At 40.4% G+C, this 13,207-nt stretch overlaps 1 protein-coding gene across 1 annotated transcript in view; it reads left to right on the top strand.

Moving 5' to 3' along the window:
- Window positions 1-11,543, top strand: part of SORCS2 (sortilin related VPS10 domain containing receptor 2) — a gene marked incomplete at both ends in the record, with an annotated part of 500,666 nt that extends 489,123 nt beyond the window's left edge. The window contains 4 exons of the mRNA XM_084266658.1: window positions 1,230-1,332; window positions 8,792-8,949; window positions 11,101-11,180; window positions 11,520-11,543. Of these exons, the coding sequence (XP_084122784.1) occupies window positions 1,230-1,332; window positions 8,792-8,949; window positions 11,101-11,180; window positions 11,520-11,543 (365 nt within the window). The remainder of the gene's footprint in view (window positions 1-1,229; window positions 1,333-8,791; window positions 8,950-11,100; window positions 11,181-11,519) is intronic.
- Between the last annotated feature and the right edge of the window lie 1,664 nt (window positions 11,544-13,207).

Raw genomic sequence — 13,207 nt, 5'->3', positions numbered from 1 at the left:
CAAATATTTCTTACAATTTCTCTTTTATCATACATCCCCTTTTGTTTCAGAAGTGTCTTGCATTTTTTCTGTGTAACCACGATGTTGGCTAAATACCAAGGTTATACAAAACTGCCTGAAGGACAAGCCAACCAGGCTTCAAAAAACCCATCTGGTGAAAAACTTTGGCTGCACTGGGCTGCCAAGAAACCAGAGCTGATTTACTTCTGCCATTAACCCAGTAGATGTAACTCCAGGGGTCTGGGACATAGCCTTGCATGTCTGTCTTGTATGTCTGATCTTCAACTGATAGCAAACTTGCTGTAGGGTCTTAACAGTTACTGATCCTTTCCTGAGAGAAATTATATGGTTTTCTCTGTTTAAAACAAGGGGAAATGGGGGGATTGTGTGCATTTCCTGCATTTCTGGATTTGCAGTGTACCTGGGAACTGGTAGAAGAGAATATGTGTGTGTACACATGAGTATTTTGAACAGAGGTATATTAAAATTACATTTTAACTAGGAAGTTCAGCTTTGACTCTAACCTTATATTATAACATCCCATAATTGTTGTTTGTGTATCATATCCCATAATGATACACTCATCCTTCCCTGTTTAGCTGACCACAATCAATTTATGTAAATACTGGTATGATATTTTATCTGCCAGCTCTGTGCTGAAGACAAAGCTCTTTCATCTAGTCCCTAATGTAGAATTGTGCTACAGTCTCACTGTGGTACCTCATCTGGTTTAAGGGCTAACATTCATTAGCCAGCACAAAAGGCTGGGATTGAAAGAAGCTCGTGCTCGTTGTAGCCTTTACCAATGTACGACCTTGATGAGTTCATTTGTTGTTCAGAGCCTCTCCATCTGTGAAATTAATACAGCAATTTTGCAATGCATGTACGTGGGGTATGTGATCATTTCCTATGATAACTTCAGATTCCCAGAAAAAGACACCCCACTGAGTATGCAAATAACTAAATCTTCAGGGTTTTTGGTTGGGGGGGGTTGTTTTTTGTCTTGTGGAGTGTTCTTTTTAATTGGCCCTCTGTCCTTCAGTCACAAGTCAGCAATTAATTTTGCATTGCCTTTTTGAAGAGGCTACACATGGAGTGAAAAGAGGAGGTTACACAAATAACAACAAAAGGTTTTGACCTGACAGTTAAATAGAAAAGAAAGTCCAAGAATGTGACAGATCTGATCTGACAGAGGACGTTGTAAGCTGTTGTTTTATTTTGTATTTCAGAATCTCAGAGGATTGGAGGAGGCAGTGGCTACTGGGCTATTGTCGTTCTCTTTGTCATCTGTCTAGTTGCAGTTGGGGCTTTTATCCTCTACAAGTTCAAAAGGCAAGTAAACCTTAATTGACAACATAGACATTTTAAGAACTAGTTATCCACAGATCAGCAAAACAGAGTTCATTGTCTGAAAAGAAGATTTCTTCAAGAATTGCAAAAAATCCACTGCTTTGAAAATTGTGTTTTTCTGAACTTTTCAGATACCAAGGTGCTGCACTGATGCTTTCACTTGCTGTTTTCCAAGATAAATAGCAGCAATATGGGAACTGTGGAGAGTTTGTTCAGCTTGTCTAAATAATATAATCAAGAAACAGATCTGAGCTAAAATATCATTCCTGATTAATTTCTACCTCATTACTCCCAGCAATTATGAATAAACTAAAGCTATCGAGACAAAAGAGTGCATCTGCAATGCTGATTTGCTTAAAAAAGTAGCTGTACCAAACCCTCGGTGCTCTGCGGTTTCTCCTTGCACCCATTACATTTTAATTGCTGGGGCTATGCCATGTAGAATGACTGATGGAAATAGATCAGCGTTAATTTGACACTACAGTGTATTGAGAGTAGAAACAATTCTGGAAGTGGCCCTTGTGTGAGACATATTTCCAAAACTGACAAGGGATGATACCATGCCAGCCTTTGACAGCCCAATAATACATCCTGAGTCCGCAGTTGATTTTAATCAGAGTTACTGGGGTGCTGTGCATTTAAAGAATTTTGTTCTTGTTCATGAGTCTGTGTTATCATTGGCTCTGCTGTTCATATTTCTGTATCTCTGGGGTGTGAAGAAGCTGTTGGGTTTAGCATACTGGAAACCAGCTGCCATCATCGGCTTATCTTGATGTCCTAGGTGAGGATTCCTATTGATTTGTCTCACTTTTTAAAGATTCATTTTAATTTTTTTAAATATATGAGTGTGGCACTGAGTTTGTGAACACAAGAGGCATAGATAGCATTTAAGTAAGATTTTGTTTAGATAAAGAGCTTTTAAGTCAACCGAGAACCCCGCGTTTTTCCCAGAATCTCTTCATTTTTACCCTGCAGCATCATGTTTCTTAGAGCTCACAGTGGCTGATTGTTCTGAAGGACAAAGCCCAGAGTGCTGTGTCAGACTGTCTGTAACTGAATAAAAATCCATTTTGCTATTTTAGATGCCTGCAGCAAGGAAAAGCATAAAAATGGTTGATGTGATTTAATTACATTATTTCAATAGCAACACATGAAGGATTTGCTGTTTGTAGTGTGGAATCATAAAACTTGCTGGTGATATCTTTTGAAAGCTATATGATTTATAGATTTTATAAGATCTTAAATGAGAGCAATTAAATAACAGACACAATTACTGCATGGGAAAAGCAGTATAAAATATTCAAGAAAGGAAGAAAAAACCCCTATTTTCCTTGAGTTCTTTCTAAAATGCCCAATGAACCATTGCTTTAAAAATAGAGCTTTTATTAAGGAGGAAACTGTAGTACCATTTGCAAATTGCAAGCTCTAATGTCTCTCACGCTTCTATATGTAATTTGTGGAAATCATTTGCATTTAAACATTGTGGGGGTTTAATTTAGGTGTGAGTCAGGAGAATTGTGAGAAGTTTTTTCTCAGTAGCCTGAAAACTGCAGTTGGCATTGATGAATGACCATGCAGTAGTATTCAATTTTAGTCCGTATCATATCCGTTACAGAGTTATTTGACAGAATTATTTTAAAATATTCTTCCTGCTAAGCTTTTCCAAGATGACAAAGGGTTTGGTTTGGGGTTTTTTTTGTTGCATCCTTCATTTGCAATTTGATTTTCAAAGAATATTGAGTGCCCTATCTGTGCTAAATTGAAAATAAACCCCAGTTTTTTCTTCGTGTGCCCCCTGTAAACAAGTATGGTCAGCTGTCCTCCCTGCCCGGATTATTTCTGAAATTCATGCCAGAAGAACTTGGGTCTGTCTTTACACTATTTTGCAGAATGAAAGGTGGTGTTGACAAGACATCAGGGACTAATCTAATAAGTCTTTTTTATTAATCTTTCAGGGCAGTCAGGACAGCTGTGATGAAACTTTCTTCATCTGTTTGATTTCTCATTTTTTGAAAACTGCAATCCCCAGTGCTAGAAACTGGTGTCCCTTGCAAAGAGTAAATCTTGTCAGATTAGTATGGGGGAGAGCTGTAATCTAAAAATAATGATCCTTCGTAAGGTGCCTCCTATGCAGAAAACGGAGGGAGTATTTTATCTAATTAAGTAGGGGAGTAGGGGAAAAACAGGCAGATTCATATAGAGGTAGTGGGATTTTGCCTGATTAGTTATATGTATAGGATAAACCAGTGCAGTCTCTTCACTCCTGAAGGAATGCCCATTAAAAGGGAAAGATTAAAGTTGTATAATTTCCCACTAGTCTAATCAAAACAAAAATCATAGGGTCTGCTGGATAATCAGAGCTGTCACAGCTGTCTAGCTAATGATTAGGTGACTGTAGGTTACATCATTTTTGATATGCTCTAATCCCAGATACTTAAACTGACTAGGAAGGCTGCTGCCCTCTGTTCTTGTATGCAGTAAAATTTCAAGTGTTTATCATTTCATCTCTCACACACACACATGCTTTATGGCCTGTTTGTGCATCCAGCCATTTCTTGCCAGGAACCATGTGCTGGAAAACTTGGTGCTGGAGTCTCTGGAGCTTGCAGAGTGATTCCTGGCAATGCAGAGAGTGGGTAGTTGCAGTAGACCAAAACAAACAAACAAACAAATCAACAAGAAAAAAAAAAGAGCTAAAAAATCTGGAGATGCACAGGGTTTTTATCCTCTGTGGTCAGTGTAGGTAATGTAGGTAAAAAATTCAGATTAGGGCTGTTTTTATGCAGTAAATGAAAAGCTATTTTTAAATTATAAATGCCAGTAGTTGTAAAAACTAATTCTAGTCATATCCCACTAATGAACACAGATTGGTTTAGACAGTTTTGGGGGAAAATACCAGGATGGTAGTGAGGAGAGTGAGGTGCTATCCCAGCTGCTAAGTGTGACACAAGAGGCAGTGCAGACAACGAACGGGGAGGGTGGGCGAGCCAAGAACAATTGGCCTTGTCTTTGCCCTTGCTTTCTGAGTACAGAAATCCCTGATCCGATGCCTCAAGCAAACAGCATGTTACAATGCTCACTAGTATGCTTCAGTTGTTTAAGCATCCAGGTAAAATGGACTACAGCTGCTTCCTTTGACCAGAACAATATGATGCAGCTGGAAAAATGTTTTTGAGAAATCAGGTCCATTTTTTAATGCAGATTTGGGACCTGCTTATATATATGTATTTTTTTTTTTCTGTACCATACCATATTTACTGAATTTGGTTCAGTAAAACCACACTTCCCTTCCCTCTGAAACAATGTTTATGGTTTTTTGTGGGTTTCAAGTTGCCATCCAGGAAGGATTTCTTCATCTTTTCAGAGCAAGCTGCTATGGCGTGGGGTCCTGGGCAACTGTATGGGGAGGGCAAATAGCACTGGGTGCACTAGGCAAAGGGGAGGAAAGGATAACTGCTTTAGCCACATCAGAGCTGCCATGTAATCATAGTGTGGAAGATCTGAAATAATCCTTTTTCTGATTTTTGATTTCTGTATAACAACAGGATATTGTAGAGCAGCCAAACCAGAGTGAAATAGTTGGCTTTTCTGCTCAGGTATTTTACTTGGTTAATAGTAGCAAATTTGATTCTCTGAAGGAGTGTGAAATTCTTCATCTTTTAATTTGTGTGCAAACCACAGCCAGTGTACTTAAAGCTGTGAATCTACTTCAGCCAAATTTATACCATTTTGTGTGTATTCCTTTTTTCCCCACTACTATCAAGTGCCACTTTTGGTAAATGGGTCATTTCCACAATCTGGAGCAGAACTGTGTTATCTTTCTGCCTCATTGACTTACTATCTCATTTTCAGCCTCTGAAGAAAAGCTATCTTTTTTCCCCCACCTTGCTTATACTACTTTTATGTTCCATGAGAGCAAGTTTAGTCCCAATCCATGCCATTTAGTTATAAAAAAACAGGCACTAATTTAATGATCCATAATATTTCATAAAAACTTCCTCAGAAATCAAAGTAACGGCATGTAGAAAAGATTTCTGAAATGAAAGAGGTAAGTAAATCAGGAGTGCCTTAAAGCACAAAGAAGTCAGTCATCTGAACATTAATCCAAACATAATAACACCAACACCACAATAAACTATTCTGTTTAATGGATTATTATTGCCGTTAGTTTTATTTAAGCTCCAAGAGAATGCTACATTATTCCATATCTTTGCCATGTGAATATGCTCCTATTTATTATACTAAATAGAACCTTAATCAAGCCTCCGGAAAATGAATGAAGTTGCATAAAGGCCAGTGAATATTGGCTCCACAAGGAAGAAATTGAAAGCCAAATGAACTAGAGAGTTTAAATGACCGGGAATCAATATCTCATCCCCCTCCTGCTGTTCCTTACTGCTGAATGTTTTTAAGTGGAAACAGTTCTGGGTATGAACTGATTAGAATTTTTGAATAGAGAGAGGGGAGGAAAAAATGTGTTCTGGAATATCTTCTAAAAGGTGTGGGACCTTGAGAGCTTGGTGATGGCCAGGTGCTCTGCCGTTTATTGGTAGTTCTGTGCAGAACTATGTCTCCAGTTCACATTTATATGGTCCTTGAAGCAGGCATGAATGTTTCTTCTTCTTCATGATTGAAATAAAATGCTACAGAGAAAACAAAAGGAACTAAAAACGTAAACCATGGAGTGCTGCTCAGCAGAGGAAATTGTCTCCAGTGATGGATGTGATGCACATGTATTTTGCAGCTGAAGAGTAAACTCTGAAAAGAAATGATTGCATAATCTTTTTCTCTATTCTTAAAAATGTGCTTTCAATTTTTATATTGCTGATATAAATCTCTTGGGTCAAATTTCATGTCTTGTCATGTTTTCACAGTAGTCTTTTATGTAGACCCAAGCATTTCAGCTCTGCCTACTTCAAACAGTTACATTGGACTCAATAAATTGCTTCCTTAAGAAGAGTGCAGTACACCAGGGTTTTTCTCTGTATAATTAGGGGTAGCAGCTTCCTTCCTGCTTATTAGAGCAGTGAGGAGTAACTGGAAAATTGCCAGAATCAGGCCCATCTTTATCAAGGATTCAGTTTCCACATCCTGTTGCATCCCACAGTGTGGTTGTCCCTTGTAAACAGAACATCTGGCACGTGTTAAAAATGTCTCTTGGAAAGGCTTGAATAAAACTTTCATTAGGCCAGTTGAGTCTCTTCCTTATAAAACTAAAACAATATGAAAATATAGAGATCTCTGTATCAGGTAAAGGGGCCATGCCAACAGCATCTGCCTTCACAAGACATGGAATATTCTCCTTCCTCGCATCCGTATGCTGTGTTACAAGTGAAGATGCTTTCCTCTCTAAGTGTGAGGAGCAAAGCAGTGTACCTCCACTTTATACCTTCCATGAAGGATCTGTACTTCGTAGGATTAGGTTTATGAGGTTTAGGTGAGTGACAAGTAATATTTTATACCTTTTCTCCTTTCATCTGTAGTGCATAAAAAGATCGCTCTTAACAACAGTACGTTTAATGGCTATGTGGGAACTTGTGAAGGTTCTTCATTCAGGAACCCCTTAAGAGGTCTAACAGCGTGTGTTGTGATTGTGCTGATTGCTCACTAGGAAGTCTTACCAGAGATATGTGTTGAAGCCTCAGGATTTGTACTGAAGGGCACACCTTGTTTCAGAACGGTCCTCCAGCCTGGGCAGACCACAGTTAGACTAGCAGCTCTGCTCCGTTTACTTAACTGCAAAGGGCTGATGTACCATATGGGTTTGAGGTGGATAAAATTTTTATGATGTCTAAAATATTTTGATAATGCCATTGATGCCTCTACAATCTGTCAGAAATAGTTTTGAGAAGGTCCCCTAATTATGGCAGAGACATATGTGCTAATTCTGCAGATGTGTTGCAAAGATGTTCTTTTGGGCTTTGTTTCCCTCAAGCATTTGGCAGTGGACTGAAAGAGAGCAATTTGACAGGTTTGGTGCAGGTTTGATTGAAAGGGATATTGTTTTCCACATGACCAGTTTCATTAGCAGACACATTAAAAACAGTCTGGAGGTACTGGCCCTGGAGAAAAAAAATCAAAAATAATTACCAAATGTATTTGTTTTGGTGATGAGGAATGTCCTTCCCCTGTTCAACCTGGCTTTTTTCTGTCTGGTTAATGGGAGGACAGTAAAGCAGGGCTTGGCTTTATGTGCACGCTGGAGGAACCCTCAGACTTGAAGTGGTCATACTGGCACAGGCGTTGTGCTATTAGGCCTTTTATCCTTCCTTGTCCTCTGCATCTCTCCGAGATACAGAAAGGAGCAAGAGCAAGCAGGTCTCTTCCTTTGTGCTGTTCATGTGTAGTGGGATAAAAGACCTGATTTCTGTATATATGGAATCTTGTGTTGGTATATACACATAGCTATACAGGGGGATGTGTGCCTACACATATAGGTATATAGGATGTCTTTATGGGCCCAGGCAGATTGCAGGTGAGTCAGCAAAAGGATGTTTAAATCATAAATTCTGTTGCAAAGTTAGAAGTCCCTGATTATTCTTTTTGATTTTACAAAGTCTAATTTAAGTTAATCTAGTTAAGAACACTTTATCAATACTGTCTTAAGCCTCCCAGTCTCAGCCATGGTGATAATTGTTCATTAGAGCTGATAGAGCTATTTAATAACACGCTTTTTGTTTTTCTAGATTCAAATCAGAATGAATTAATTAATTGCTGTCTGCTAGGGAGAGTTTTGCCTAATTCATTCTGTTTCCAACAGTTATGTAGCAAGTTTTACACACTGTCTCCATCAGTGCTGCCTGCTTAACATCACCCCCTCCCCTACCCCCCCTTCTTATTTGCTCTTATCAATTCCTTTTTACCATCTTGCTCCTTGCCCTTAGTCCTGCCTTCCTGGTTCTTCACTCTCTGCTCTATTTCTATTCCCTGTCTTCTGGATTTCTCCTGCTTTTTTCTCCTCAACCCTGATGCAGTCATGAAGGTGCCTTTTGATGATGTCACCCTTTAGCGTCAGCCCACCTCACCAGGGAGATGGGGTGGTGATTGTGACCCAGCTTAATGTTCATGAAGATACTTGGAACCAGGAATGAACACTTGCTGGGCCTTCCTACTGCTTGAGCAGCTCTTAAAAATGTTTTTCTGTTGTTCTAGTAATATTCTTTCTGGTATCTAGTAATATTCTTTCTGGTATTGTTCATTGTCTGTCAATCTGTGTCAGAAAGGGATGCCTAAATATTCTAGTGGTATGAACGTCATGGTAAGGCAGTTACATAAAACTGTGACTGCAGATAAGGAGCTGATAAATGTAGGTTGTGAACACAAAATTAAGGAAGGGTGGGATTGGTGCAGTTTTGTGATTCTGGAATGACATTGCTTTACTGCAGCTCTGCTCCGATGCTAGCAGAACTCCATCATGACTTTTTCTTCTGGTCTTCTTTAGGAAACTGCCAGGCAGAAATGTCTATGCCCAGATGCACAATGAAAAAGAGCAGGAGATGACAAGCCCTGTTAATCATAGTGAGGACACCCAGAACATCATCCAGGGTGAGGAGTTTATTGATGATGATCTGGACTCTCAAACACTAGGTAACGCAAGAGGTAACTTCATTTTTAGTTTATAAATTTTCGTAAGTAATTGATTTTTAATTTGCATTTGTTTTCATTTTAGCTTTTTTTTTTTCATTTTCTGCTCAGTCTCATGAAGAAGTGAATAGTACACCACTAACAAAGGATTATCTGTTATCTGCTTTTGGCTTGCTTGTGGTAACAGCTATGGTACGGATGACATGCTCCATAGAGCATGAGTAGAGAGCACAGTTTAAAGTTGAGACTTGGGCCATTTTATTGAGAAATTATACTTGCTAGAAAAGGCTGTAATAGGTAACAGTTGAATTAACTCAATAATCCACTGAATTAGTGGAAAATAAAGTTTAGGCCAGAAGGATTTGTAGAGTCAGTGTTTCCATGATTTCAGAGGGGTTGTATCTAGATCCATTGCTGTATTTGCCATAATTTTCCAGTGGCATTTAAAGTTTTCATGATTAAAGGAGCTGAATTTATTCCTGTATAAAAAAATATAATAAGTCTTCCCTAATTTATTTGGAAACTTTCAAATATACATGGTGCAGGATAAGGAACCTATGAGGGAAACTTTCTGTGAATATCTCACTGCAAATGATTTAGTGTCAGGTGGAAGCATATAACCTGGCACCCCGTGGTTATTTTTAATGTAACATGGAGCGCTGATCTATAAAGTTCATTCCTTGTAAAATTTACCATTGTGTTCAGACAGCTTTCAGGTCACAGGCTGAAAAGTGTTGGACAATGGAAATAGCTCTCCAGTTCTATTTCTACACTTTTTTTTGAACATAAATCAGATAACCCAAAGCCTTTGGGATTTGCAGCAGTAGATTCATGGTGTAACAGGCAACTGTAATGTCTTCATGAACCCACAGAAGGTGTGTTTTAGCTGCACCAGAGGCAGCCTGGGGAAAGATAGACTTTTGGCAGAGGAGGGATTACTCAATCTTGTGTTTCACCTTTATCGTTTGTTGCCAGTGTCTTTATTTTCATTTGCTGACCTGTGTGCCACTTACAGGTCCTTGGAGGTGTCAGCTTTGAGCACAAGGGAAGAATCCAGCCTCCTGCTTTGCTTTGTGTATTTCCATCTTTTCTTTGACAACCTCTGTGTATGAGTAGCACTCTGTTTTCATTAGGATTTTGCAAGACAACCTTGATTGCACTCCTAACTCTACCAGAGCTAGTTCCAAAAACACCCCTGGAAAAACAAAGTCCATCTTAAAATTGTTTGATCAACTCATCTCCAGGGTCTTTGAAGGAGAAGGCTGAATGCTAACAAAGTCCTTGCAGAAATGCCTATTAGACTGGAGCTTTCACACACCTCTCGTAATGTACAAAAGTGTAATTTCTTTTAATGGTAGAAAATCCCTCAAGACCTATTTATATAAGGCACCTTGGGATGCTGGAGTAAAGAAGTGCTACCCTGATTTCTAATGCATTTAGAAATAATCTCTACTTGCCCTGCACTCCTTATTCAAGGGGAAAAAAAGCTAAGAATCCTTCTATCTGAGCAGAGCATTATTAGGGTTAAAGAGTGCAGGATCATGATGTTTTGATGGGAAAGTTAGCAAATGCTGATCTTGAGGTGATTTCCACTTCTGCCAGGTTGTCAAGACCAGCAGCACTTCCAGCAGAGCATTAAGAGTTAATTTCTGTGGATCACAGTCGTTCATATTTGTCAGCTACTGTACAGGTTTTAGGCGCAAAATTTACTTAGAGCATAAAACTGTCCTTCTGCTTGCTGTACTGTTTTGTTACTTGCAGTACTTTCCACCAGGTCCATTATCACTCAGTACTGCCAAGAGAATACTCCTGTTAATGATACTCTTCTAGTTTATTTGGCTAGAGTATGAAGTGAATTATAATCCCTGCTTGATATTGAATTCTGCTTTACGACATTGCAGAAGGTCCCTATGCTGTGGAGATCCTTCCTAGTTCTGGTGTGCTTTCTCCCTCCCTGGTGGGAGATGGCAGTAGCAGCCTCCACTCTGCACAGCAGGGAGTGACAGGCCTGGGTTTCTGTTTGTTCTCTCTTCTCATGACTTTTGAATTTCCTCAGTACAGTATTTCCAGACTCACCCATCCACTTTTTTTGTTTTCTATATATTTTATGTTGCCTACTTTATCGCAACCCCCACCTTGGGACTCCTCAACACCATTACCTTGCAGTGACTCCTTCTGGGAGAAGTGGCAACTTGAACAGCTACAGAGTTCCCTTATTGCTGATGCCGGTCAGTGTCCAGTCCCAGGTCAGTGGCATGTCGAATGGACGCCTCAGGTTCCATTCTCCTCCCTCACCTGCACCCCTCGAGACAACTACACCTTTTTAAGCCACAAAGAGAACAAACATATGCTGTCACTGGGATAGAAACCCTAGGAATTTGCCACAAATCCACCACCGTGAGCCAAAGCTTTGCGCGAAAGTATGCCGTAGGTACATGGAGCTGTTGCACCAACTTTCACCTGACCTGTTGTTTGATAAAGCCACTCTCTTGATGTGATTGACTTGTCCCTGCAATAAAAGGGGGATTTATTATGAAGTGCCTGGAATACACTAATGCTGGACTTTCCTTTCTATGTTTTTGTAGGCAATCACTCAGGCGTGGTTTTGAGCATCAACTCCAGAGAGATGCACAGTTACCTGGTTAGCTGATATTTACAGCTGAACGCAAAACCCGAAAGACTCTTCTCTGTATCGTTTTATTTTTCCCTGGTGATGTCACAAAATTGCAAATATGGCTGTAAACGCTGGTGGAGAGGAGGTTTCTTATCAGCCCCGTGGAAAAAACCGTCCATCATCAGTTACCGAGGGAGAAGGACAATACGCCTTGTGTTCGCGCAATGGCCTGGGAACGCGTTACGATTGACACTCAAACTGTGGTAGCAAATTTGTAGCCCTCGGCACCTTCAATGCCACCTTATTTCTCTTCTGTATATGCTCTAGTTCTTTTCTGTTTATTTTTAGAAGGATCAACTGTAACTTTTTAATTCTATTTTTGATGGAGGTATTCAGCAGGAGGCTGGGACTCTTCAGCCCAAGAAGGTGACTTTCACACGAGCCACTAGACCAGAACAGATGGTTGGGTCATCACAATGACATTTTTTTTTTTTGGAGGCCAAGTGTTTCTGTACTGGGAGAGGACTAAGGGAGGAGGCAAATGCACTGCTAGTCGATGCAAGCTTTTAACTTAAATGTGTGTGAGACAATCTAATGAAGTTTGGCTGAGGCCCTTCTGTGTGTTCAAGGAAGTAACAGGTTAATTAAGGTATCTCATAATACTGGGTAGTGCTCTTGTACACGTAGCGAGTCCTGGCAAACCATCAGCACCGGTATCTCCCCCAGTCCTACCCTATGTGAAAGGAAAACACTAGCTTGATGCTGTTTCCAGACCAGGTGCCTTCACTTGTGGACGTTCGTTTCAGTTGCTCTCTCCTGAGCAAGCACCTCTAGGACGATGGCAGCTGCCAGATGAGTTCTCCTGTAAAACCCCGTGCTGGTGGCCTGTCTCTTTTTAAATTTCCAGAGAGTGTAAATACCTCTTTTGGGTCACTTTCTTTGTATTGTTATTTTTTTAAAGCTTCCTGTTAGGGCAGAGGTTCCAGGTAGGTCGGAGCTCTGCTCCGGGCAGGACTGAGTAGCTCTCACAGCCATCCCCTCCCCACCCGCATCCTTCCTGGGGACTCTCCCCGGCCGCCTGCCCTTGCAGGCAGGGCTGGGAAAACTCTGACCAGACCTTTTCTGCTCCGGTTTGTCTGGTGATCAGGAGGGCCGTGGGGAGAACGGTCTGTGATTCAGGGGTTCGTATTTCCTTTCCATCACCACAGGGTGTCACTCAGCCCCTACCACCGCCGGCCCCTATCTGTGTGAGACAGGTCAGGGTTTCCTAATCCCAATTGTGTGTGTTGGGTCCGAGTTTCCTGGTTCAGACAGCTGCATCCCTAGGGAAACAGCAGTGTGGTGGATCCACACCCCACCAGACTTTTCCTTGTGGTTTATGGAACTGTGTAGGAAACGGACTGTGATGGGATGAGTTTAAACATCTGGTATCCGATGTGTCACAACTGCCTGGGATTAGGATGCTTCTCTCAAACCTATATAATCTCTTCACTTTTTGCCTTTGATAGAGAATAAATAGCTCTTTACTCACTGAATGTCATACTGATGCTAGTGGTAAGCTTGCACACCACCTTGCTTAAGGAGGATACAGATAGCTAACTACATCCTTCTGAATAAACAAACAGAAAATAATGAATACTGGCAATTCATTAGAGAAAC

This window comes from Gallinula chloropus (assembly GCF_964237585.1).
Source record: "Gallinula chloropus genome assembly, chromosome: 7".
Taxonomy (NCBI): Eukaryota; Metazoa; Chordata; class Aves; order Gruiformes; family Rallidae; genus Gallinula; species Gallinula chloropus.
Note: the sequence above shows the minus strand (reverse complement) of the source record. Positions and strands in the feature narration are given on the sequence as shown.